This window comes from Lissotriton vulgaris, chromosome 3_1 (genome assembly GCF_964263255.1).
Source record: "Lissotriton vulgaris chromosome 3_1, aLisVul1.2, whole genome shotgun sequence".
In the NCBI taxonomy this organism is placed as follows: domain Eukaryota; kingdom Metazoa; phylum Chordata; class Amphibia; order Caudata; family Salamandridae; genus Lissotriton; species Lissotriton vulgaris.
In genome coordinates, this window is record NC_141689.1 from 870,385,045 (window position 1) to 870,412,584 (window position 27,540).

Consider the following 27,540-nt stretch of genomic DNA (forward strand, 5'->3'; position numbering starts at 1 on the left):
ATATTTCCATATTTCGCAGATGTGTAATAATGTCTGTGAAATGTGGATTTCATTCATTGGGAAGTCTAGTCTCAGTTTATATGTACTACCCATAATTACATCTCCTTTGGAGTGACGTAGACTCCTATTGCTTGCCTAATGGTAAAATGCACGTCTGCTAACAGTTGGCCCATGTCCAAAGGCCTGCCCCTTCATTATGTAACATTAATACTCCGCACAGAGTAAAATCTGGCATCAGTTGGATGAGGGCTAGAACTGCCCCCACTCACACCATTCCAGGGGGTCTCACATTCAGTGTTTTGAGCAGGCCGAGGCTCAAACACGGTTATAGCAGGTGGCCGCGACCCAAATGATTCCTTCCCTGCCAGGGAAGGACGCTGCCTGGTATTTCGGGCATGTGAATCGTCACATGGCCTCTGTAGCATTTCAACGACCCCTCCGCCGCGTCTGCCACAGAACTTAGAAACCTTCTTACAGCAGGCGGCCACAAAGTACCAGGAGGGCGCCGAAAAACGTTGCTTGCTGCGAAGAGGCGCACCTATCTGCGATAACAAAATGTCGGACAGAAGCCCTTTCGAGACGGACATGATAACCCTGACCCGCTATGTAATGGAGAAAGGACGGCAGGCGAAGGGAACGGGAGAAATGACCCAGCTACTGAACGCCATACTGACTGCCATCAAGGCCATCTCGTCTGCAGTGCGGAAGGCGGGCATCGCCCACATGTGAGTCCCCGGCTCTGCAGCCGCGAGCGCCGCACGAGACAGGTGCACATTCTGCGCATGCGCAGTGTTTTTTCCGTATTCCTAGCAAAGCTATCACATGCTGCTTCCAGAGCATTGGTAACAACAATCTAAAACGATATTCGTTGTTGAGGGGCGTGTACAACAAAAAACAATGAAATGAGGAATAATCAGTGGTAACATTGTTAGCGCTAAACAGAACTCTATTGGTGGAAATCACTGGGGATATGTGGAATTTACATCACACCTCCTAATTTTTTTTCCCACAAACTTTTTATTGATTACAGATTAACCACAATACCATATGATTACAATTGCTTCTTGGCACGCCCAGCACGTTGCTTTGTACAATAAGACATCAGCGATAACTGCACATTAAATTTAATCACATTCAGAGTCGGCTTCATCGTGCATTGCCCCGGTTCACCCAAATCAACTTGAACCCTTCTCCTTCTAATTTTATTAACTATTGAAATGCTGCACAGTGGTTTTCTTTCTGACGTCTTGCCGTTGGGACCTCATAAGTGTTTAGCCAGAGATATTGACTTTGCCTATGTCTTTAAGCTGTGCTGTACAGAAGTCTGCAGCATGCTGAAAAGTTATAATAAAGAAGTGTCAGAAGAATTTTTGTTACCTTATATATGACCAAGAAAGCATTATGTACAACTGAACGACCATGCAGTGGTACAGTTTAAAGTGAGATTATGTGTTACAAGCTCGGAATGGCTTACACTTCGAGTTTGTAAGCTACTTAGGTTGGCACTCTGTCAATGACTGAATCAGATTCAAATTAGTATACTGAATATTTAAACTCCAACACTGATTAAAACCCGACTCTCTAAACCAGAGGGTATCAACATGCGCACCTGGTCATGCCCTACGTAGTCATGATTTAGCCGTTTATGTTTACACCTAGGTTTAAGTTTGAAAATTCAGACAGAAAGATTTTTAGTCACATGCCCCGTTTTATTAAATACCCTTCTCTAAAATAAAGCCTTTTACCTTTGTTCACCTGGTTCTAGTCAGACATACAAAACAATTTTTCTATGCTGTTGAGTAAGCACCAAGAGACGTTTTATAAGGTAGACTGCGCCCAATAGGTTATTCTTTCACTTGCACAAAAAGCACATGCCTACTCATGCAAAGTGGAAGTGGGACTGTCAAATGGCGGAGAGTGCATGTTTAGATGTGGCATAAAGGGATGTGGATAAGGTGGCAGAAGTGCTTAAAGCCCAGTGCCTCAACTAAATACAAATCTAGACTTTGGATTAACATCTCTCTTAATAGAGGCCTGCTACTAATGCTAGCCGAGAACACAATGTGGTATACTGTTAGCAGAGACCTTGCTGGAGCACCGGCAAAACTGCACGTTGTAAATTGGATCATTTTGAACATGATAATAATGTATAATAAAGTCCATAATGTGAAATGTGCCGGATCAAACAAGATTCTCTTGAAGAAATATACCCGGACTGCAAGCCAAGTGTAAAATAATTGGAAACTAGGGGCCTCAGAAAACTATGAATCTAAATGAAGTCAGCAGGGTTAAAAATGTTGTGTTCGCCTACAGAATTAGCTTAATACCGCTTGCATTTGTACAGCGTATTTAAAGAAATGGGCACATGAAGTGGGTTGAGTTTATATTTTTTCTCGTATCCTTGGGGCCCATCGGGAGATGGGGAGGGGAAGAACCGACCGGAGACAGATGTAAGGTGTGATAAAGGCCGCTTTATTGGGAAATTGGTGCATCCTGAAAAATATACCACATCCTTGGCCTTTGCCATACAAAACTAGGCCTAACTAACTATACATATACCTGACCAAAACCCCCCACCACCACCCCTAAACAGTTCCCCGCCAACAACATAAACATCAGTATCAATTACCAAAACGCCTTCCTCAACTGTTTAAACATCTGCAATATGTACACTCCCTCCCCCTCAGCCCGTAAAACTCATTCCTCCTATCCTACCCCCCTGTTTAACTAGGAAAAAGCGCCATCCTACATAAACTTTCCAGCACCTGCTCCCAGCAACAATACATCCAGCCACTCTTAACCCAGAAAGCACCTGCTTTCCCACAAAACCCCCTTTCCAACCCATGACGGCCATGACCCCGGACATACTCCCCTCTACTCCATCAACAAACCTGTCCTAAAGGGACGGCGGGCGGGACAACGATCGAGAATGCCCCCCGGCTGCTGGGTCACTGTCCCACGAAATGGTGCACAGTGACCCAAAATGGCCGCTCTTATCGGCCCAAGCCCAAAAAGAGCCCAATTCCCACCAGCTAGCCCAACCAGCCCAAACTCCCTTCCTGTCCCCGTCTAAATCCTTCCCCCCACCCTTCCTTCCAGGGCCCCAAATTCCCCGGGGGGGCGAGCCTCCCTCCGGTCAGCCACCCCCCGCAAAGCCCCATTCTACTGCTAATGTATGAAAGTTCACCAGATTGGGTGCGGGGGCGGAGCCACAAGGTGAGACTGCCACAAGAGTGATTAGACAATTCTGCCAATGCAACTATTGCCGCGTATGCATGGCAAACAAAGTACTACTCACTTTCCAGTGTACAAAATATTTGGTGTGAAAAGATCAACTGAGGGGGACGGCATTATAAAATGTATTTTAAACATAAACGTAATAATCGCAACAAAAAGAAAGGCTCACTAAATAATGTCTGCTAATGAAAACAAAAAAGTGAAAGTATTGGGTAGCGTTTCTAAAACGGGAATCAATCGCATTTTAACACAATGGTCCCTGTGTGTCCGTGTGAGGTATATAAAGACTCCAGGGTGTAACATATCTGTAGAATAACGCTACCACACGTTATGGCTCACCAACTGCACTGAACATAACAGAATAAACAAGGGCGGGAGCAAAGCACCAAGAAAAAACCCATTAAACAAGTGCGGCCGGGAAACTGAAAGCAACCGCGCTGTGTTTAATTAGTAACATGAGCCACAATAAGGGACGAATGCAGCTGGCACCCTTTGGTCCACTCCTCGCTACCGAGACCCCTAGGCCATGGGAGTGAAAGTTTAGAGGAAAGACAGGACATGCATCCCTCTTTGGCCATTTGAGTGCTTTCAATATTGAAAGCCACACGCAAAGGCCAATGGAATGTGTGGGAGGAAGTCGACCCACACAGAGAAGTCTCTTGGAAGTCTGGAGGGATTCCAAGAGGCCCTCTCCGCTAGGCTCGACCTTCAAGACCGGGTGAAGCAGCATATGTAACTACCTGGAGTATGTGGAGTGACTTTGGAATGACATTGGCAGGAGCAATATGTCAATCATGCAAGTCCCTAGTGTTCGCTGCCCTGCAAAGAAAAAGGTCCGGTATCTAGAGGAATGCTGGCTCACAGTTCTGTCCAATAGCAAGGCTGTGCACAGTCTTCGACCAAGCAAATAAAAATATCTCATGACTAATGTTCTGTACAAAATCATGTTCAGCAGAAGTTCTAGTTTTATTTGCTGCTGTCCGCATGATGTTGGAATTTTTAGGGTGGAATTTCACTGTAGTAAACCACGCACAAGGGGTGGGAAGTGGGCGGATCAAGGTATGTAAAATGGGCGGATTAAGGTGTGTGTTTGCCTTGTCAGTTTGTAAACATGTACAGAATTGTGAGTTTGTGAACATTCACAAATCCTGCATTTCACTTCCGAAGCAGGAAGGGTGAAGGACCACCCCCAGACTTGTGGGTATTCAGGTGAAGGGGTTTATACAGGAAAACTTTTTTCGCAATGGAGACAAAAAAAGCAGTTGCCTATTTGGCTGCATTTCTTGACTGTGGAATTGTACACTGCATACAACCCCACTTTTGGGAAATGGGAGCAGGGGGACATTGCCACCTCACATTCCCCATACTAAGCCTGGAATACTACTGGGAATACTTGTGAATTCCCAAAAGGCATACATTTATATCCGTACGTAGAATATGTTTACAGGTGTAAACTTTAAACTTTTCTTTGTACATTGGACCCAAACTGGACAAGAAAACATAGTAAATCTACACTAGTAGTAGTACTATGATGTATGGGTGCATATGTACTACTTCTTACAACTAACAAACATTTCCAGTAGTCCACCAAGAAACCTGAACAACTCACACAAAGCACAGTACTGCCAAAGACATGTAATATTTTTTGATCTTGCTATTTCCACAATGTGAATTTGTACACATGGTACAATTTTGCACTGATGGAGAAACTGCCAGGCTGTGCAATTGCATTTTTAAAAATACCTTTATTTGTTTTGTATACATACCATCAACAAAGGTTACTAGCATTGCATGTATCACAACAAGTTTATCCAGAAGGTTCTCAAGGCCGTGCTTGCACCATCGCAACTGCACGCTTCTACAGCAGTATCAACTACAGGGTGAAAAAGCAAAGCCTCTCTTCCTCGATCCCCTTCTTTACCCTTCGCTTCTGGGTGTGTCCCAGGACCCTGTACAGTGTCAGGTGTCCGACTATGGGGTTAATTACGATGTCATTTGAAAACTATTCTGACCAAATCAATTTCGGAATCATTTCCGACTGACTCGGTTTCTGTGAGCCTGACCGACTGATTACGATGCTTCCCAACATCGTTTGGTCGGACTCGCATTGACTTCAATAAGAGCCTGTGTTCTGAACAAGAACACAGGCGCCCACTGAAACAAGCATTTACAATGCAACGGTTTCGCCTTCGGAAAAGTTAGAGCTATTGGCATTGTAAATGACAAACTTTTTATTTATGTGTTGGTTTTGAAAACAGATAAATATATGGCATTGTCATTTACAATGCCAATAGCTTACTCTGTCGCAAATGCGAGACGTATTGCATTTGCACACACACACCCACACAAGAGCCCCACACACACACAAGAGCCCCCCACACACACACGAGGCCCACACACACACCACACAAGAGCCCCCTACACAGACCACACAAGAGCCCCCCCACACACCACACAAGAGCCCCCCCACACACACACGCAAGAGCCCCCCCACACACACGCCGTGTTATGGCAGCATGTCACCGTTTGGAGAACCACGCAGTGCCCAGCCAAGTCAGTTATTGTCCCACTTCATGGAGACAATGAGCCAGGCGGTTGTCGTACTTAACAGCAGTGCAGGGTGAAAGACAGGACTGCTGGAATAATGCTATTCAGTTGCCACTCCGTTTACCGCGGTTGTGGAATTACCACAACCCATGTGCGGCATAACATGCGTATTCACAACAAAACGCTAACCGAAATGCATCGTGTTAAAACATGTACTTCGACAGCAGAAGACCAGTCTCAAAGATGGAGTATTTTTCCCAACAGCAGCTTACTACTGTATCTGGGTGTTACCACTCATCCCCACCCCTTTGAAGATAAATGCTAGGCTAAAAATTGATCTCTGCTCTATTCACCTAAAGATATTGGACTAGCATCATGCAAGACAGGTTCCACGCCGCAGCAATATTTCATTGACAAGGCTTCCCTGGCCACCGAGAATAACCGACAACTAATCGGAGGATGAGGTAGTTGGAAAACGCGATCAGGAGTTTTCTGGGCGGGCTTTTACTGGCCGCAAGTGCCGTTTTGCCAACACTCTTTGAAATTGATTTTCGGTAAGAACACACTCGAGGAAAATTACAAGCAGAACAGCACCATGGTTTTACAACGCGCATTCGGGATTTCAAAGATTAAACGAATGGTACTTAAATCCTAATTGTGGGCGGGGGTCGTCAATTTTAAATTTCTTTGCGCAACGCTCCTCTTACACCGGAGTCGGGTCAATTATTTCTACCACAAGTAAACAGATAATGCCTTCAAAGCAAGTCAATAGGTCATGCTCGAAACCGTGGTATCAAATTACGGCACATATGCACTATTTAAGTCCTTGCGAAGCAATCAATAGGTTCGAAGTAACATACGCCGCCATTACACGGCTTGCTTAATCCGCCATTACAGCGACCCCGCCCGCCTGCCGCCATTACACGAACAGCGCAGAGCCGCCATTACGCTGAAACGAGACAAAGAGGGAGACTGAAATGGCGGAAGAGTCCCTTGACGGCGGCTAATGCAGCCAGTTTGTGAAAGAAACCAAGAGTATATCGCATCGTTGGTCCCACCTGCTCGACTGTCCCACCTGCTCCACTGAAAAACGCAGTGGTATGGCGTAGGCACGCCAATCCCAAGACTAGACACTACTGTAATACGCAGTTTTATAAATGTAATGTTAAAAAACTGTCACCAAATACAAATTAACATACATGTTTCCGAAGGCCGGAACCACCGAAGAGCTCGTACTTGGCTGCCCGCAGTTCTGTTGGAAGGTGTTTTCCTGCAGTCTCTCCGCTCCCTCCATCACCGCCAAGGCGCAGGGAATTTCAGAGCGGAACGAAGTGCAAAATAGCTATTTTACGAATTAAAAACAGAGTACCCACGAAATGAGCCACCTAGAAAGGATGGCGTGTTGGTAAAACACAAGGTATGTCGAAGCACCTACGAGGACAGGGGGGGGGCGGGAGAGGAACGGACGGCGGGAGGGGGCGGGAGAGGACACAGGGGGCGGGAGGGGGGCGGGAAAGGACACGAGAGGAACGGACGGCGGGAGGGGGCGGGAGAGGACACAGGGGGCGGGAGGGGGGCGGGAAAGGACACGAGAGGAACGGACGGCGGGAGGGAGGCGGGAAACGTGGGGACGGCGGGAGGAGGGACACAAGGCAGGACAGCAGCAAGCACGGCCCGGCCGGACCAGACTCGGGGGCGTTCCCGGCGTCGCGTGACGTCGGCAAAAGCCAAAGAATCTCGGGAACGCCCCCGTGTCTGGTCCGGCATTGACGGACGCCTTTCTGTTCCAATGGCTAGCCTCCATTTATGGAGCTAGCCAATGAAGCAGAGAGGCGTGTTCAAGTCACCCATACTAGAAACTACAGATTTCTCTGGAGGAGGAGCCTAACGGCTCCGCCCCCCAGCGAAACCTAAAAAGGGGTGGTTGGGGTAAATCATGCTCCCTGTGACGGGCACCCCATGGTACCTGCCAAACTGTGCATGATTTGTGAGAGGGGCCCCTTGGGTTCCCCCACGGGCCCCACCCAGAGGCCTACAGGTGAAGGGGGGCCTGCTACGGGCCCCCAAAGTCAGATTCCGACAACTGTTTCATGTCAGGCTGACCGAATTGGGACGGCTGTCCGATTTGGCCATCGTGAACACTCGTTCAGAAACAGTGTCCATAGTGCTGTACGAATAGGCTCCGAACGGCTCGGGCTGTCTGAATGCCATTCGGAAACAATTCAGACAGCCCAACCGGATTCCTTGTATCGCAATTGGTCGTCTGGAAAGGTGTCCGATTTGGGCGGAAATATAGGTTCCGAATCAGATTAGCTGAATCCGAATCCCGTTCGGAGCTTTTCCAGACGGCATCGTAATCAACGCCTATGTCTATCTGGTGAGGGAGTGCGTTGAATGGGCCTGGGCTCTCTGACCAGGCCATAGTAGTGCCTCCACGGTCCCCAGACCCTGCCAAATTTCAACGGGCAGCCTCTTGCTTCAAAGACCACTCTCTCTTATTCCATGCAATGTATCAAGTCGGAAACCCAGTGAGACTTAGAGGGGGGTAGGTCTTCCCCATTTGCTAGCTATATCTCCTTTTTTGAAAAAACTTTGTTTTATTGGTGCATAAATAACATATAGCATTACAATTGGAATCAGTGGAACTGCTACTTATACAGCACTCTCCTCATAGTATCTGAACAGTTTATAAACATATCTGGATAAAATCTAAGAAAAACATAGTCATTGCCCATCATGCGACAACTAACCGACTTCCTGTGATGAGTCTACAGTGGGTGCAGTGCATATCCCTCCTCTAAATGCATTCCATTTTCCCCACAAAAGTTCCCATTTCTTGGGACATCCCCTATTGACGTACACCGCTCTTTCTGTCACCATGGCCATGTCCATGTAAGAGCTCCAGTCTTGAATCGTAGGAGTTTTCCGAGCCCCCCACAATCTGGCTATGTTGAATTTCGCCACCATCATACCCAGCATCGCCCATGTTTGCGCTGTGGTGTTAAGGTTTGTTGCTGCTATATCTTATTTTGCTATACAAAAACTCAACAAACAGAATACGATTTGCCTTCTAGGGAGATCTACATCACTTGGCATTCCCAGGAGTAGGAATAGTGGAGAGGGTGGGATGTGGGCCTTCAGTATATCTGTTAGCTCAGCAGTCACCTCCATCTAGTATGCCTGTATGTGTGTACAGCTCCAGATCTTGTGTAGCTAGGTGCCTGGTGCATCTTTACCTCATAGGCAATTGGGAGTTTGCACCCCATCCATTTGTGAATAACTGGGATCTAATATAGCAAACCCTGTGGAGGATTTTAAGTTGTAGGAGCCACAGGCTCATCTTGATCATCACTTCTCAAGGGTGTCAGGGATGCCTCCCAGTTATTGTCACCAGATCCCCTAGTGTTGAGATCCATATTAAGTCCCATGAGGCCATTGTCAACAGCTTTTGCAGCTCTCATATTTATCTCCTATCTACAATGGAGTAGCCAGGGATTTTGTATGTCCCCATCCAAATAGTTCACTTGTCCCATTCTTCCAGGGCTCTCTTCGGAGATCTGACCAAGGTAGATCGGAATTGCTTACCATAATGTTAATGCATGTTGGATTTGCCCTCCATGATTGACTGTTCCAGGCATGTCTCTGGGTCTCACCTTGGCGCAAAGCACCACTTATTCACTGCTTGGAGCTGGTATGCCCAGCAATATGCACTGAGATCTGAGAGGGAGATGCAGCCATTGTAGATATTGTATTGCAGGGTCCAAAGGGCAGTACGCAGGGCACCTCTATCCCATAGAAGAGTCTGTAACGTATCATCGTATCATGTACTTTGTTGAAAAAACATATCTGGCACTGTCCATGGGATGTTCTGTAGTACATAGCAAACTTTTGGCTGGGTATCTATTTTAAAGAGGGCTGCTCTGCCTATAAATGAAAGAGGTAGACGTCTCCACCTGTCCATGTCCATTGCAAAGATCTTATGAACCACTTCCACGTTTTTTCCAATGAACCGTTGAAGACATGGTCTTATCTCTATTCTATAGTAACAAAAGCCTTCCTTGTATCTGGTGGGACCGGTATCGTCAGGGGCCAGGTGTTTATTTGGTACTGATTTGTCCCAGTTAAATTTGTATCCTGCATATTTTTCACCATTTCCAAACACCAATAACACCGTCGGCAGTGACATGACTGGGTCAGCAAGGTACAATAAGATGTCATCCGCATGTAGGGACAACGTTTCTGGCACTCCTGACGTGTCCCCCTTCACAGACTGAACTCCTCCAGGAATATTCTTATAAGTGTTACCTTGGCCATTAAACTGATGTAAAAAAGCTGTATCCACCAGCATATTCTTGAGCCAAATCCCCTCTTAACCAAAATATGAAAGAGATATTGCCATTAAATAGAGTCAAACACCTTCTATGTGTTCAGGGACACAATCGCCAGTAGTAGGAGTGTGCCTTGATAGTAGTCCATCCAGCTATGGAAACGATGGAGGTTCTGATGTGTGGCCCAATTTGTGATTAACTAGTGTGGGTAGGACAGGCGCCAGTCAACGTGCCAACACCTTGGCTAGAATATTTACTTCAGTGTTCAACAGTGAAATTAGCCTATAGGAGGTGGAGTGGGTGACAGGTTTACACTCCTTCGGTATCACCACTGTTGTTGCCTTCCACAGCTCCGGCAAGAACTCTTCCTTTTTGAGGGCTTGTGAAAACATGAAGAGGGAATGAGGGCAGAGGATTGAGAGGGTTTCCTTATAAAACTCCACCGGGATGCTGTTTGGTCCTGGTGTTTTCCCAGGTTGCATCTGGCTCACAGCTTCCACCAGTTTTTCCAGGGAGAGGTCCTAATCCAGGTTTTTAATATCATCTAGGGGAAGTTTTGGGAGGGGCAGTTCCTCTAAGAAAGTTTTGATATCGGTATTCAAGCCTGAGGCCTTCTCGGTAAAGGTCTCAATAGTACAGAGAGAATCTATCAGTTATGTCCTCATCTGTTGTGGCCCTTGTTTGGTAGCGGTTCTCCAGTTCTGCCACCCATCTGTCTTCTGTGTGTCATCTACTAAGTCAAGCCAGATTGCATCCTGTCTTGTCCCTCATGTTGTCCAATTTCAGTTGGTATGCTAGAAACTGCTGTTGAGCTAGATCGTGCATCAATGTGTGATGTTCTTGTGTCATGTCCTCTATACGATGTAGTTGCAACCCGTCCCCGGTGGCTGCATCGTCTGCCTCTGCAGTTCGGATGGCTTGCTTCAGTATCCATATCTTGTGCTCCTTCTGTGATTTTTTAGGGTAATTACATTTTAAGCGCTGACTCGAAGTTCTGCTTTATAGGTTTCCCAGAGTATTTCTGTTGAGGTCACTGAGTTTCTTCTGGAACTATAACTCAGTGTCACTATGAAGCTCTTGTACTGTTTAATTATCTTGGAGGTCCCAACTGTTCAATCTCCAGTTGACGCTTCGCTGCTTAGTGCCGGGCCAGAATACTAGCTTGCGCGAAGCATGATCGGAGATGCATCTGGATAGGTATTCTGGTTTAACCTTATTTGGGCACTCCACCATTGAGAAGAACAAATAATCCAGTCGGGAGAATGTTTTGTGGGCTCCTGAGAAGAAGAATTAGTTATTAAAAATGAAATGTTTGGCTCTTCATACGTCCAGGAGTCCCATCAAATGTGTAAATTGTGCTTACGGTGACAATGTCTGAAAGGACTGCAGGTGTAGAGTGGACCTGTCTATTAGAGCGTTCATAACGTTATTGAAGTACCCACCCACTATGTGTAGATCAGCAGTCGCTTCTAGCAAGAGCAGGTCTAGTGCCTCGAAGACTTGTGTATGCATTCAGTGGGAGAGTAAATGCTAAACACTAACAGGGAAGTTCTGTCCCTGATACCCCTCACCTCACAAACCTACCCAGCGGGTCATGCCACGTCTGTGTCACTTGGAATGTGTGTTTTTTCTTAGCGAGGATCACGACTCCCCTGAACCCTTTCGTATATTTGGCATGGGCTAGTACAGCTTTTTTTCCTCTGCCCAGGCAGGGGCAATAAATACCGGCCAGGTGAGTTTCCTGGAGCAATAGCAGGTCGGACTTGTGTCTCTTTATGTAGTGCGCTACCACTCCCCTTTTTACCATACCCAGTTGACATTCCACAGTAGTACCATCAGCGGAGCAGTTCCAGCGTTTAACAAGTTAGTCAGAGGGATGTGTGAAAGTAAGTTGTCCTTGTGTATCGCTCCGGGTTTTGAGGTGGGTTCAGACCCCCTGCGTCTGCGTCCCCCCCCCGCCATCAGGGAATGGGATGTGGTGGTTGCAAGTGTTCTGGTGGGTACCCCTGCAGTGTTCAGTGCAAGGACTATTGATTAGCCTGGACTATGTGCAGCGCGAATGTCCCGGACACTCGGGCTAAACATGAAGCTCTCAATCAAACACCTCCCTCTCCACAATTCTACAGTGGAAGTATCTGTCATCCTGGACTCAACTGTCCCCAACAAGTCAGTAAAACAAACTTACCAAGGGAGTTGCCCAACGTTCAACCCGTATAGTCACACTCATCTCTATTAGGAATTCCATATGTCCTCAGTAAATCCCCCACGAGTAGGGGTGGGTGCCATGTCTCAACAAGCCTCCCTTCCCGCAGCCACCACTCCCGTCCTTCAAACCTTTTGTACTTCAACCAGTTCATCTCCCAAGGACGGAGACCAACGGGAATGGTCTCGGGTGTCGGAGGAGTACTCTGTTCGGGGGTTCATCCTCATTACTGATTGTTGATTCCTAGCTGCAGCAAGCATAGCATCCCTGTCAGCATAGTTGAAGAGTCGCAAGATGATCAGCCTGGGGGGAGTTTCGCCTGAGAAGGCTTTACGAGCTCTACCTCGCAACATCTTTACCAGAATGTCTGTTGCGTCTGAGCTTCTATTTCCAGCTTTGGGATATAGTGTCATTAAAGGCAGATCCGGTGCTCGCTTCCTGGATCGCCAACTCATTGCTCCACCCGGTGTTACTCCCTGTAGTCCTGTGTGGGTATCGCCAAAGCTAGAGTTCACCCGCCGGCCAGGTAATGTGGAGCTGGTCGCTGCAGGGCTACCCATGTTCCCACCTCATGGGGATATGCCTCACCTCATGGCTAGGAGTGACCCAGACATTCTCCTCACCTCTGCGGGCTCAGACCTTTTGGGTTCTGCCATATAGCCCCACCGGGGTGCCTCACCTCCACGGCCTCGGAATGGCACATGCATGGGCTTCTACTCCTCACTGGTGAACACAAGTCACCACCTATTCACCAAGAGCTTGGCGCTGGTTCTATAGTGGCCCGTCTCACCTCTGTGCCCACAGAGAGGCATGAGCAGTCAACCCCTGGGTAATCTCAGGGGAGATCCACCTCTGTGTGGACCACTCAGCTAGGGCCCCACTTCTGGTCTCGCATCATTCTGCGCCTACAACTCGGGAGGCCATCCCCAGTTGCCTTCTGGGTCCCTGTTCCTCTCTCTGCCTCAGGGGCTGCACCCTGGCAGCAGGGTGGTCCTTCATTCCACTCAGGACTTTTGTGAGAAGAGTAGGGTCGGCATTCGGGCAGGGACTGGCGGCTGTCTCCTGTATGCCCCTGAGCACCAACCCACCCACACGCTGGGTCTTATCATGAAAGGGGGGTGGAAGTAAGGCCTCGTCACTGGCCTGCCAGCCCCAGCCAAGGACAGCATGATCTCCTAAAGACTTGGCTCTTTGCACAGAAAGCCTAGTACCTCTCCCTGCATTCCTCTCTGATGCTGCGGTTTCTTTTCAGCGCCGGGACACCTCCTCGCGAGGTAGCTGTTCGCGCTATACAAGAATCAGTATTATTATTATTATTATCTGCTTAGCCTGCTTCACCTTCCTGTGACGGGTGGGGCATGAGGGGCCAACTTCTAGAGCTCCTCCTAAAGGCCCGCACAGTGGTCCCCCTCCCCAATCAGGACTCTTGAGGAAGGAGGGGAGGCACTCAGGCACAGCCTGGAGACGAGTCTCTTCTATGCTCCTGAGACACTTGCCAGTGGTGTAACACAAAATGATGGGGCCTCCCCGCAAAATGTGATGAGGGATCCCGACGTCTCTCAGATCGGACAGACATTTATTGGTCTTGGGCTGAATGAATGCCCCCTAAATGGATGGCCCCTCCCTACGCTGCAGGGGCTTGCTCAGGAAAGCAGATTGGCTTACCTGAGCGTTTAACTATTTCTTATTCAATGCCATTGCCCACATTCTGTAAGGCATGAAGTGGCACAGCTTAGAGGGTGAGGACACCCTCCAAAAGTAGAAAGCCTAAGGGCCCTCCCACACCACAGGGTATTTAGGGGCCTCAGTTGCGACCCTTGCACTTGCCACCCTACACTGGTTCTTATGGCAAAAAGGGGGTGGAGAAGGCCCCAAGACTCATCTGCCGACTCCAGCTGAGGAAAGCGCATCCGGCTTGGTCCACCTAACCTCCCCGCGTTGGGAGGGGCACAAGTGGCCAACATTCCAGAACTACTCCTGATGGGCTGAGTCATCAGGGCCCAGCCTGGACCACCATCCGGCCTCCATCTCGTGGCCTCCCCGGATGGGCCCCGGGTCAAGCCCAACCACCAGTGGCCCAGTCCCCAGTTTTCACAACCGTGGGAGCTTCACACAGCACGGCCCTCCAGCGGCCTTGGCTTGCCTGCAGCACGTTAACCACACAGCCTCTTCTCTTCATGCCCCTCAGGCCCCCGGTCCTGTGGCGAGGAAGAACAATCCCCATCCATGCCAACACACACAGTGGCCAATGGGCGAGGGTTTAGGGGTCTCAATCACGGCGGGTCCACAGGTGGAACCCTTCGGATTCTTGTGGATTGCAAGGGTTATGGCAGGAGTCAACAAGGCCTGACTGCCATCTTCAGCTGTTAGTTCACACCCTCTGCAATTGCATTTTTTTAACATTCTTTTCTGTAGAAGAAAATAGTTTCACTGTAGAAAAACCTTTCCACCTCACCCTCATGAAATTTGAGGGTGTACCTTGCCCCTTCCCACCATAGGAAGGGATTTACTCCAGTACATTGCTTGAGCAAATCTCTAAACATTTCCAGGGTGAGAAAGGGCAAGAAAGGAGTCTGTGAATATCAACAAACTCAGGAGTTTACAGGCATTTTCACAAACTCTCAAGACAAACCATGTCCTGAGCTATTCACTCATATCCCTTGCAAGGTGTTTACTCAGGGCTTTAAGTGGGATGAAAAAACTGTGGGGGGTCTCTCAAAGGAGCGTGGTCAATGACATTAAGGGCATGGTTTAAAAACACATAAGCTAAAATTATGTTCTTAGCATAGTGTGCCACCGACTGGTATTTTTCCGTTTCTTTCACTGCATTCAGATATGTGATACAACAAGTAACATTACACGTACAACAAGCCAGGACTATTGGCTTTGTCAATGGTTGTTAGCTGCATAAAATAAATAAGGAACAACTATAGCTTTGCTGTATATAATTTTGAAAATGCTTCAGTTCTGAAAGTATGAGACTGCGAAAGAACTATAACACGTCTCTTTGAAGTTACATCAAAGGCAGTGAAGAGTGGTACTGATGCAGAGTTAAGATTTGTTTTCCACCCTGAGGGTGAGGGCAAAAATGGAGAGGCCGAAAGAGACCCGTCTCAGCACCTGCTTTTTAGAACTGAGCACCGGCAGGACCCGGCCCACTAAAAGCCTCATGTTTACTACTATGCAAGTATACATAGCTGTGGCATACAGTTCTGTACTAGTAAATGGATTTACATCTGGTGTGTTCTTTGTCAATACCAGTACGGATAACTGCAGCCATGTTCTGCCATTTAGGGACGAAAATACATTTATGAATCAAGCGTCAAGTCAGTAACTCTGTTTCAAATTATTGCCAATGATGATAATAATAATGATTAGAACAATTTGAAAAATGCTGCCTTTTTTAAATCACAATGTTCTTTATTAAATTTGCAGTATGCTCAGGTGTAACACATACATTATACTACAATGATCTTATATATGGCCATACATATACAGCTACAGATCACCCATGGGTGCCTGTTAACAAACTGAGCTCAGAACTGGAATAACGTAAATACCACCAGCCCTCAATCCCCTACGAGAAAGGGGGAAACCCAGACATGTGTATTATGGTTAACTTTCACAACATTTAAAATCTTATATTGCATGGCTGGCATGTTTCCATCATTAGCTTCATACAGGCGTGCCAGATTTCGCTTCCAGTGTTAGTAATGTTTTATCCCTCACATCTGTAGGCTGCGGTAAGGCGCTCCTTCTGTTGAGGACTCTCCCTGTCGAGATCTCCCCCATGTCCATTTGGTCTCGTCTCTTACTGGACCGTGCCAGGAGCGTGACGTGCCTTGCAGTCCATTGAAAGGTTCCTTCTAGCCACAACCCAGGCCTAATCTGTGAATTTAGGTTGCTGCCTGGATGTTTAGCTCTGGGAAAATGACCCAGTGAACAGTGCAGTGGCATCTTTTCTTTGGGGTTATATGTCCAGTAAGTTAATTTACTGTTTGAGTATATCTAATTCCAGCTGGGGCGCAACTAGACCCGAACTTCGGAAGGGGGGGCTAACACTCCCAGCCAGGGCTGGCCCTAGCACTGGTCGCACACGGTTCAACAGTCATTTTTTGCATCTGGGTGCGGATGTAAGTGCAGAGTGGGACGAATGAATGCATGGTTAGTGATGGACTTTTTTGAGTGAGATTGCAGATTGAGTAGTGAAGGAGACAGGTGAGTGAAGTGTCACATGAGTGCAGGCTGAGTAGTGTGCTCATGTGACTGCAGGGTGAGGTACATGGTGAACAGCACAAGTGCATTGTGAGTGCAGAGTGATCACTAGGAGTGCATGGTGAGCAGATGCATGGTGTGAGTGCATGGTGATCAGTGTGAGTCCATTGTGATCGCTGTGAGTGCAGGGTAAGCGTGAAAGTGAAGGGCAAGAATGAGGAGTGAGTTGTCTAAATACAGGGTGCATTCCCAGATTCTTGAAGTAACTCAGCATGTTATTGAAAGCGGCGTAGGGTTGCAGATATAAGTTAAACTATTGCTATTATGGCATTTATAAAGGGTTCGAGGGTGGAGGAAATAAATAATGTGATGATCCTGCAACAAACTTCCAGTCTTATGATAAGGGTTGCCAGCTCACTATATTGATGTCCCAGACGGTACAAAAATAAGCAGTCACCTAAAGCCGTATTTTTAGCACTTATCTGTGCAGACTTCGAACAGGAAATATAAATAGCAAGCACTTTTAATTGTGTTCTAGGGCTGCCTGAATGATCCATGACTGATAATTGAAGGGCACAAAGACAGAAAAGTTACATTACAAAAAAATACATACTTTTTTATTCATAACTCTATTTAATGTCAAGACGAGGTCTTTGCAGGCTCTTTAAACAACACATGGCTGCCATTTTTCTTTTGGTAACCCTACTTTATATTCCTTTTTATGAAATGCATTCTCACACTATGGCAGTAAATGTAAAATACAAATGTAAGGAATAGGCAGAGTGGGGGCCCAGGAGTTACTGGAACAAAAAAAAAACAACTAAGCCTCAGTAACCAGATTACAAAGGTATGTAAATCTGCAAATGATCTTTAAAGACCTGTGAAAAACTTGGTCGTGCCTGAGATAAGACTCCAGACACTGCCCAGCCGAGCTCACAGCAGCCCGGCTGAGACACACGAGGGTAGGGGCTGATTCCCCCTTTTAGCTCTATGGGTGTTGCAAACCTGCACTCCAGAATATTTGTAGCGCAGCACAGTTTCACACCATGTGGTAGAGATGTGCCCGAGGTTGTGCGCATCTAGGACGATTGTCAGTAGCACCGGTATGCATTCTGGCTTTTTTGTGGGCTGACAGGTAAGTCTGGTGTAGGTAATTTACCAGTGTGGAGAGGAATCCTACATTCCTCAAAACAATATCTACATATTTTAGAATGCTTTCCTTAATACCGTCTGTGAACTTAATGTGAAGTGTGTCTTCCCATTTGCGTCTCACCCTCTGTATCTCAACATACGGAGTGTAGGGGAGTGCCAGTGTTTACAATTGCCCAGGGTAAGTGTGTACGACGGCACGAGGAACCTCACAGCCTCCTGGTTCCCAGCAGCCCTGTATCCCCTCTTGCTGCTACCAGCACCTGCCATGAAAATTGCCCAGCTGGCAGTTCAGTTTCTTCCAATATAGAATCAAATGTCCTTAGAATCACCTCGGAGAACAACACATCCACTATCCCAGTCCTACATCAGTCCAAGCCTGTTTGTCATAGCGTAAAGTTAAGCTTAGAAAACGACACCACTGTCTAATTTCAGCAGCGCAAACATGTTTAATCCACAATTTTTTGTGTACTTTTGCCAACACTACTGAACGACGCCAAGGCCTCTGGGTGGTTCTTTGAGGGCCTAATATTGCCCAAAACTCACAAAGCCACTGATGTCGGCACAGAAGCCAACACATTTCCCGGCCACTTGGGTTGCCCATCCAACGTATTGGTCAAGTTAGCTGTGCCACCAGGTAATAGGTTTCCATGTTGGACACTTACATTTGTCCACCGTGCAAAAGGCACCTCATCTCATTTATGGCCAGTCTCTTCCTCTACCCACCCCTATCAGATTGGACAAATTATTGAATTCCCTCAAAAATGTTTATTTTAATCATGGAAATTGTTTTAAAGTAATACAGCAGCTGTGGCAGGCTTATCATTGTAATTATGACCACAGTGCCAAGGGGCCAAAGAGGCCCCTCCAGAGGTTACCTCTTATTAATTTTTCATCCTCACGATACACCTAGATCCCTAGAAACCTGAAGGTGTCAAAGACTACAAGCAGTGGGACGTCTGCTTGGTCAGTCCTATCCCCGGGCTCCCCAGTGTGAACGTAGTAGAGGAGTGACTTATACCAATTAACCAGCTAACCTGATACTACCCCAAAGTCAGACAACAGGGCCAATAAGTCGATCGTGCAAAGCCTCAGATCCCTAGGATATAGCAAAGTGTGGCCTTGTAGAGAGACACTATCTGTTGACTGTCCCCCTCAAACACAGTAAGCAGGCCAGTGGTTCCATTGCCAAAGCAATTATCAGGAGTGAAATGAGGCAACTCTGCCTCTCCCACCTCTGGATCGACCATTGCTCCATGCAGTGCAGGTAAGATCAGTGGGGCCAGGTTGGAGGGGGGTCAATTCGACAGATGACCACAATAGAAACTGAAATAAATAATACATTTTCCCTAGTGGTCGCCTGTCGAAACACCCCCCTCCGCCCGGCCCCACCATCCCATCGCTCCTACCTGCATGGACCACTGCTGAATCAAGATACCAATATAAACATACAAGAAGATCTAGGTGACCAGTAGATGGTACACAGTAACATGAACTGCGCTCTGTGAAACGTTGGACTGGAATAAGATTCAGGGGCAAGACTGGAATACACAGAACTGTAAATACTGGGAATATGCACAATAATTAGGAGAGGACAAGACTATGCAGTCAGTACAGGAACACAGATTGCAAGACACGGAATCTGCATATACAAGACAGGTCAGGATCAATGTTCCCTCTAATTTATTTTATCTGTGAGAGGCAATGAAGGTTCTCTGTGCACTACAGCCAATGCCATGTGTCTCTCTTTTTCTCTCTCTCAATGCATTTCTTATTCTTTATTTTTTGGGGGGATACTCCTTACCCCCCTTTTTTAATTACCTTCACCACACCATAGCCTTACCAAACCCATGCCCTAAAAGTGCCCTTACCAACCCATACTGTCACCTACCGCATAACCCTAAAATACCCTTACCACCCCATACCCATACTTGACCCAAACTATAAAATACCCTTACTACCCTAGACACCAAACCACCCATTAAACCTAAAAATACCTATACCACCCTATTCCTCTACCCCTCCCTATAACTTAAAAAAAGAATTAACATGAACTACACTTACCTTGCTTGGCAAAGGCCTATGCGTGGGCTACTATGCAACATGGCTTAAAGAGAAAAAAGCACTATAAAGGGGTCAATGCTGGCCATGTCAAAGCACTTTTTTCTTTACTTTAAGCCGAGCTGCTGTGCAACATGTCTAATAAGACATTGACAAAGGAAATAGATCTAGCATGGGAGACACCTATGGGCTTTGTCAGTGTTTCTTACTGCAGCCCTATACGCGTCTTCATGTTTGGACTGGGGAGCAAGTGGCCACCATTACCAAATGAGTTAGCTAAAAAAGTGACTCACATTTTCAAATTAGGGCAGTTTTAAACTTGTAAAGACATGCTGTATAAGTGTTTTACAAGGTAGGCAAGACTGCATGCATTTGTGTTAACTGCAGGCAGTGCTTGTGATAATATCAGGGATATCAGTTGTAAAACTGTCCCATCAGCCCATAAAACAGGCCACAAACAGCCAAAAACTGGCCTGTAAGACTAGCCTGATTCCATATAGACCTGTGAGCCAGTGCGTCTCCCTCGCAGGCTGTTGAAATGTTAATACACTTAACACCTTGTCAAGTCCTTTCAAACAAACGAGTAGTGTAAAAGGGCTTATAAAATTGTTACAAGCATTAGCATATAAATAACTGTCTGATCACACTGCTTCTCTGCAGGGGCCCCATCAGAATAGTCATAGGACCCAGCAGGATCTCTGATCCACTGCATTCATTCCCTTCTACTGCAGCTTACGAAGAGACAGCTTCCTTCCTCACTCCTGCGTTCTTTCTAAATGAGTAGCTGTGGAAGTCTTTCTCTTGGTGTAATTTGTCTGTAATTGGATGCAAACTTCTGCAGAGGCACTGGTTGGTGGGAAAGTGTAGGGTGTGCGTGGGCACCGCGGAGTGAACATTGGTCAGGATGCGTGCAGTCAGAAATAGGAACAAGGCAAACACAACAACAATGAGGCAGGAATAACAAGTGGCAGGCAACAAACACAATGAATTCAGAACAGGACCATGGAATAAAATCACAATGGAAACAGAAAGGCAAACCTGGGATATAGTAGCAGGATCAAAAGAGCGCAAACAACTCTACAACAAGGTCAGTTACAAGCCACTGCCCTATGAGCTCTTTGGGCTAATATAGGTGAAAGCTCAGGGGAGGAGCACAGGTGCCTGGAAAGAGCCAGGTGCAAAGAATGAACCAGGTGGAAGAAATAAGGGAACCCCCAATGAAGGGAAGGATAAAGTGGGACTTGGTAAGGGGAAGACCTGAAATCATCAGAAACAAGACAGGTCACAGGTAGCTATGAACACTGTTTAGGTTGAAGCCAAGAGAGTGAATAGTCTAGAAGGCAGGTATAAAGGGCCAGATGTATCAAAGGGTTTTGCCCATTCTGTGTCTATGGGGAAATGTTTTGATACATATGGCCCAAAGAGGTCCGAAAGGCTACAGAATCCAGGAATCAAACAAGAGAGAATAGACCACCAGGACGAAACCGGGTCAGGGCTTGGAGACAGTATGGACCATAGGTACCATGATGAATCAGGATGGTAGTACAGAAGGTTGGTTAGGGATGTAATGAAAGCTCGAAAATCAAGGTGTGAAAGTGTATATAGTCCTATTCAGGGATAAAGACACACTATCACAGGGGACTAGTCAGCGCCATCGAATGGCAGGATGGAAGAATCCTAATAATACTGGGATGATCTACCTGATGAGCAGGGCATAGTCCAGAGATAATTCAGAAGATTTAACAAGACACAACCTTCTGCAGAGACAATGCATCCTTCATGCAATCTCATGATAGTTCTGGAGGCTCTAAAGTATCCTCTTTTTAAGCTATTAGAGCGGTTTGATATTATGATGTTGACTCTGAAAACTTTTTTTCTTTTGGCTATAATTTCTGCCAAAAGTTTAGGGAAATTGGGCTTGTAAGAAATTGGGTTGTTGCTTGATTGGGTTGTAACCCCTAGTCAAGCAACAATCACGATCCTTGTCAAGGTGAGGCACCCTAAAGTAACCTGTGTTCAACCCTCTGGTAGCTTAGCACAGCGCAGTCAGACTTAACTCAGAGGGAATGAGTATAGTATTTGTGCAAAACCTCAAACAGTTGCATGGTGAAAAATACACCATAAAAGGAGCCCACACCAGGTTAGAAAATTAGAGTAATTTTTAATAAAAAAGCCACAACAACAAAAATCCAATCAGTAGAACTGGAGCTATGCAATTTTAAAGGTTTCAGTGAAAATAGGGAAAAAAAGCACAAACTGCCAACTGTGGATATCTGGTCGCGCTGGACCGGTACAAAGTCAAACGTTAAGGCTGACCGCAATGGAGCATCGGCCAGCAACATGGACCCAGTTAGGCCCACCGAACAAAGTACCTTAAATCCTGGATGCGGTGTGTTGGGAGGATACGCGTCAAAGATAAGTCACTCAGCTGAAGCGATGCATTGGTTCTAAGATGCGGCGAGGCGTCGGTGCAAGGTATTGCTTCACAGTCAAAGATGATATCGCCAAGACGCCCTCGGGTATAAGCCGCGCTTTATAAATGATAAACATAAACATAAACATATCGATTAGGGCTTGCGATGCAAAGCCTGGCGTTGAGAATCCGTTGCGCAGTCGGGCAATGCGTCGGATCTGCAAGGCTGCATTGGAGAGTCCAGCGTCATCATCGAGGATGCCGTTGACAAGGGATACAAGGGCCTACGCAGAGGATGCAATGCACAGCGGTGGTTCCAATGAGGTGACGGGCTACGATGCGGGTCTTTGCGACTGAATCAATCTACAAAGTAGCTGGGCTGATTATTTCTACTCGAGCTGCACTACACAACAGAGGAAATGTGTCAATTCCAATGGATTCACAGAGGTTTGGAAGAGCACCTTAGGCCCACCTCCAAGGTTCCAGGCCTGTGGTGGCACCACTAGGCAGACCCCCCAGGATATAGCGGCATGGATTGGCAAATTTAGCGGCACAGAAATGAAAATTTAGCGGCACAAAAATGGAAATTTAGCGGCATTTAGCGGCATTTTATTTTGGGTTTTTTGCAACACCAAACACAGATATCTTACTGTTTGAGTTATTTGACAACATGGAGCTATGTACATTTTGTTTATTTACAATTCAACCCATTTGTTTTAGGTAAAAGGCATGTTAATCTTGGCCATGTACGTTCAAAAACAAAACCATGGTTTTTGGACCAGATCTCTGAACTGGGGTTTATGTATACTGTAGAGACTTACGGGCGGCTCCCCCCTTCATCCTCTCATCGACCGTAATTATCAATCGGTCTACGATCCCTCTGAGGAGATAGGAATAGCAAGGGAAGTTCTTTCTCTAATGCGGTGTTTTTAATCCACATATACCCGTCTGACTCCTGACCCAAATCCTCGTATAGATTCCAGCCCCAGTGAGCTACAATGAAGACAGCAATAATTGTATGTAATCAAATGTGGATTTTACCAATCTGTGCAACTCACTCTTTACCATAATGTTTATTCATCTGCTCTTATGTATTGTCCTCAACACATTTCTCACTAGTCATTTGTGTCTCACATAATCCTGTGCTTCAAAACGTGCCACCTACTGTGATCTACCGTGTTCACTCACAGCTCAGTTCTATCAACATTAATTATGAACATTGCCTGCAGCTATGCCATGTATGGGGAAACACGTGTTGGTTGAAAAACAACCGAACTATGAGTATTCTTACAAATATGTGCACGCAATATGATATAAAAAAAATAACATAGTTCTTATTTTCATTTGTATGTTTCACTGTCATATCTCCATATTAATGCAACTTTCGAAATTTTGCATGTTCATGACAATTACTGTATTTGCATGTTTGGTGGTTACACCCCATTACTGTAAACTTCAAGTGCACCTGGGAAAGCGGGCACTCCTAGGAACAGATGCACACACCCCATACTCATAATCTTAGTTTTGCAGCTAATATTTAGTTGAGTAAGGGTCAGGGGCCCTTTTATATACGTGCACACCCAATTAGTATGCCTTTCTCCGTCACAGTCCCACTTCTCGAAAGTTTCCTGCAGATTCCTTCGGTAATCATCTTTTGTGTATTGTATTGTATATAGTTGACCAAGGCGAGTTCTCTAGAATTTTTAAATAAGAATTGTTTTGTAGGCAATCAAAAGATTCTATTTGATGGATCAGAGTCTTTCTCTTCTGCAATGACAGTGTTTGTAATCAGTAAGGTCAGCAGCATGTGTAATTTCTGAAGCCCACTGAGATACTGAATTTAACAACAAGGTAATATGCGTACAAAACTTAACAACCGTGATAAGATTACTTTGCATGTTAATTTCCAAAGAATCAGTACAGCAAGCAGCCACTGAAAGGGCATTCCTTAAGCATCGTAGAGAAACCTTCCTTCATTGTAAATGCCTCTCAGTCCTCGCTCCCCTTTCCCTCCAACTTGTTTGAGATTGCCAGCTCCCGTAGGCAGGACCAGAAAGCGATTCCAAAAGAAAGTTGATCATTTAAAATCTATGCTGCTGTTCCAGTTTTAGGCTAAATTAGCGTCCTTCCACTCACACGCCCCCCACCATCTCTTTCATCACCGTTTCCATGGCACGTTCTACATGTGTCATTCTAACATTTATGGTTGAAGCCTGACAAACGCTATGAAAGGATGGATGGTTGGTTGTGTAACATGCATACTGGAATGAAAGAAATAAAAGAGGAACAAAGATAACCAATCTTACTTTGGCATCCAGCACATGCTTACTTTCCCAAAGATTGGGAATCTAGTCTTACAGCTCAGTAATGCTGGGATGGGGGCACAGCACATGACGACCAGGCTCCAAAAAGCATATTGCACAGACCTCCGTCAAAACTTCCCTCTTTTTAAGAAGAAAAGTGTGTATTGCTTACAAAAAACATGGCCAATGTTGCTGCCCTAAAAGTGGAATGAAACCAATGAAACTTGAAGTCTTATAATTTCGTAAGGTTTGAAAGGCAGAGGGTTTTCCATTAGGCAGTATTTGTTAAAAATGTGGGTGTGATAGAAGCCTGGATGTTTTAGTAAAACCTTTATAAACACGCAGCCCTGGCCGGGGGCCGGTCGGCCACATCTCCACTGCCCCCCTGCCACCCGGGCAGCGCTCTCCCCTATGTGTGCGGCGGGCCCCCACCTCCGAGCCCCGGTCTCTGAAGAATGCTCGAATATTAGTCAGCTACAGCTTTTAACTGTCCGATTGCTTCTGTGCTGTCTGTTGGGAAGGATGCAATTACAAAACAGACATCTGCGCACACAGGGCCGGCCCTAGGCATGTGCAAAGTGTGCACCTGCACAGGGCCGCCAACCCCCAGGGGGCCGCCACGACGAGGATCGGATCGGAAGGATCGTGGCACTGGCGGCCCCCTGGCAGGATTTGGCGGCCTCCGGCTCCGACCCCGGCTGGCCCAGTCAGTAAAGCGTCCCGACATTCAAAGTGAATATGCATATATTAAAAAGGAGGAGGGCCGCACAGTATGGCCAATCACATATGGCCATATCCAGCCATGTCGAGGTGATTGGCCAACTGCCTACGCTGTCCGGATGTTACCGCTACTTTCAACAAGTGAAAGTAGAAGTATTAGTAGATCATATGACGACACGAAGGAGAATGGACCGCGTTACTTGTCGTCGTGAGTGACTGCCTGGTCGTTGTGCCTACTACAGACGAGCCGGACCGCCTGGTGCTTTGTGTGCACAGTGCATGGAGTGCACTGAGTCTCCTGCGCCGGTCGGAAGGGAAGACATCGAGTAGACAGAGAGGTAGTCGACGTCACGGTCACCACCACCGCGACCGCGTCCATGTAAGTTTTTTTTTACTGTGCCAGGCCTCCTCTGACCTCTGCCATGCCATCCCTAACCAGTGGCAGTGCCAGGCTAGCTTTGCTCGCATCCTCTAGCGGTGTACCGCTATTGTCAGGCCTCCTCTGTCGTTCCTCGTCAGCAGTTGCCAGGCCTGAGTGAATCACACATTAAATGAAGCCAGACACATTACAGAAACGGTAAATGCTTAACCTGCCATGCCATCGAATCTCCCTCAGTGTTATGGCACGTTGTATCGCCCGCTAGAATTTACTACTTACTCACCCAAAATAGAGCTGATGCACACACCTCTCCCTCGGAACGGAAGAGATGCACACAAGATGGAAATGGAGCGAACTCCTTTGGAGTGTGCGACCCTCCCTCAAAAAGTGTACTAATGACCGGGGCGAGGACAGATGTGCATGAAAATGTCCTGGGCGAATTTCCACTTTTCAAAGTGACAAAAGCGTTTCCACTGCATCTCTGTGCGGTTTCCTTTTCCAGCGAAGCAACCCGTTTCCGCCTCAGCCTGTTTTATTTTAGCGTGCACTGCAAGCACTGGCAAATTACTTATTCATTTTACACAAAGGCAGACATTTAGGGCTGATTTCGGTTAGGCTTCTGATGTTTGGCTTTGCCTTGCATTACATGGTACATTGTGTAGAGGCAGAGCTCATCACTGTTTTGTGATGTAAATAAACTACATAGAAACACTACTATTCCTGCATTGAGATGTTTGCCCCATTGCTGAGCTCTAATTCTAAAATATTCACAATGCTCTCTAAATCTCAAATGTCCTGGGAACAGAGATCAAGACCTGAAACATTTTAGTATGGACAAAAGCTATGTTGATAAGCGAGTGGGTGAATGGATGACTGCATTATTCAGGAAGATGGATGATGGAGAGAATAGGAATGAATTAAGACGGTGCAGATGGGTGGATTATGTAGTCGATGGATTGGATGGACGTATAGATGAGTAGATTTTAGAAGACACATGTATGGATGGACAGCTGCGTGCTTGTATGAATGAATGGCTCTTGTGTGATGGGTGATTCAGTAGTTGGATGGATGGGTGGGTGTTAAGCTGGAAGAACATGAGCAATCTCTTGTACACTGTCCACATTCTGAATAATGAAATGTTAACATGTCTGCTGAGCATCAGTATTGCATGAGCTGTAGCTTGCTGCATTTGCCAGAGGTAAAGGGGCAATATACAGAAGTTGCTGCCTGTCACCCAAATAAATACCAGGAAAGTCTTGGAGAAACTCTGGAGATAGTTTGAACGAGTTGGAGGTCTTCAGATACAAACAATCTCTAGTCTTCATCTGATACAATCCATTTGAGCATCTGTCAAGCTTTAGCTCATGTCAGTGGTAAGGTAATAGTATTCTCCCACATCATTATAGGAGCTGTTTGTCTGTGCTACACAAGCCATGTAGACCACTCTCCTTCCAAACTCATCAGCCTTCTCTGATATACATTAGATAAAATGCGCCTCAGCTCCTCGTCCTTTCACTTATACCATAAACCAATCCTGTGGCAATACCATCCATTGGTATATACTGCACCAGGCACTAGCTGTATGCATTCAGGCAGTATTACTGCAAATACCAGGACACTTGTAAAGAGACACTACACCACTATATTTCCACTTCACTGGAAAGGAGGTGACTGCCCCCTCCACCTGAGACTCATTGTCCAAATTTACCCCCAGTATGCACGTACTAAACTTAGCGTTCTACCCAACCACTGAAAGCACCTTGGCGCCTTGTCAGATGTATGATATTCTGTATAAATTAAAATTCAAAATAATGCTTAATCCACTACGCAAGGGCTTTTAAAGATTAACTGAATGTCATATTATGCTATGGGTATTTATATAACACATCTTCTGTCATTGGAATAACTTTACAGTGCTATCAGAAGCTCACAGGCTTTCTAATTGTGTTTCTGAGGTTTTCAACACACTTGAGTGTGATTCAGCT

General features: G+C 46.3%; 1 protein-coding gene across 2 annotated transcripts in view; it reads left to right on the forward strand.

Moving 5' to 3' along the window:
* Window positions 1-418: 418 nt before the first annotated feature.
* Window positions 419-27,540, forward strand: part of LOC147727140 (fructose-1,6-bisphosphatase isozyme 2) — a 326,433-nt gene continuing 299,311 nt past the window's right edge. Inside the window, exon 1 of one of the 2 annotated variants that reach the window (XM_086961191.1) lies at window positions 419-725. In XM_086961191.1, coding sequence (XP_086817317.1) covers window positions 556-725 — 170 coding nt within the window. In that variant the 5' untranslated portion in view covers window positions 419-555. Of the gene's footprint in view, window positions 726-25,319; window positions 25,556-27,540 lie in introns of those variants that run through there. The other variant, XM_086961190.1, reaches the window with a different exon arrangement.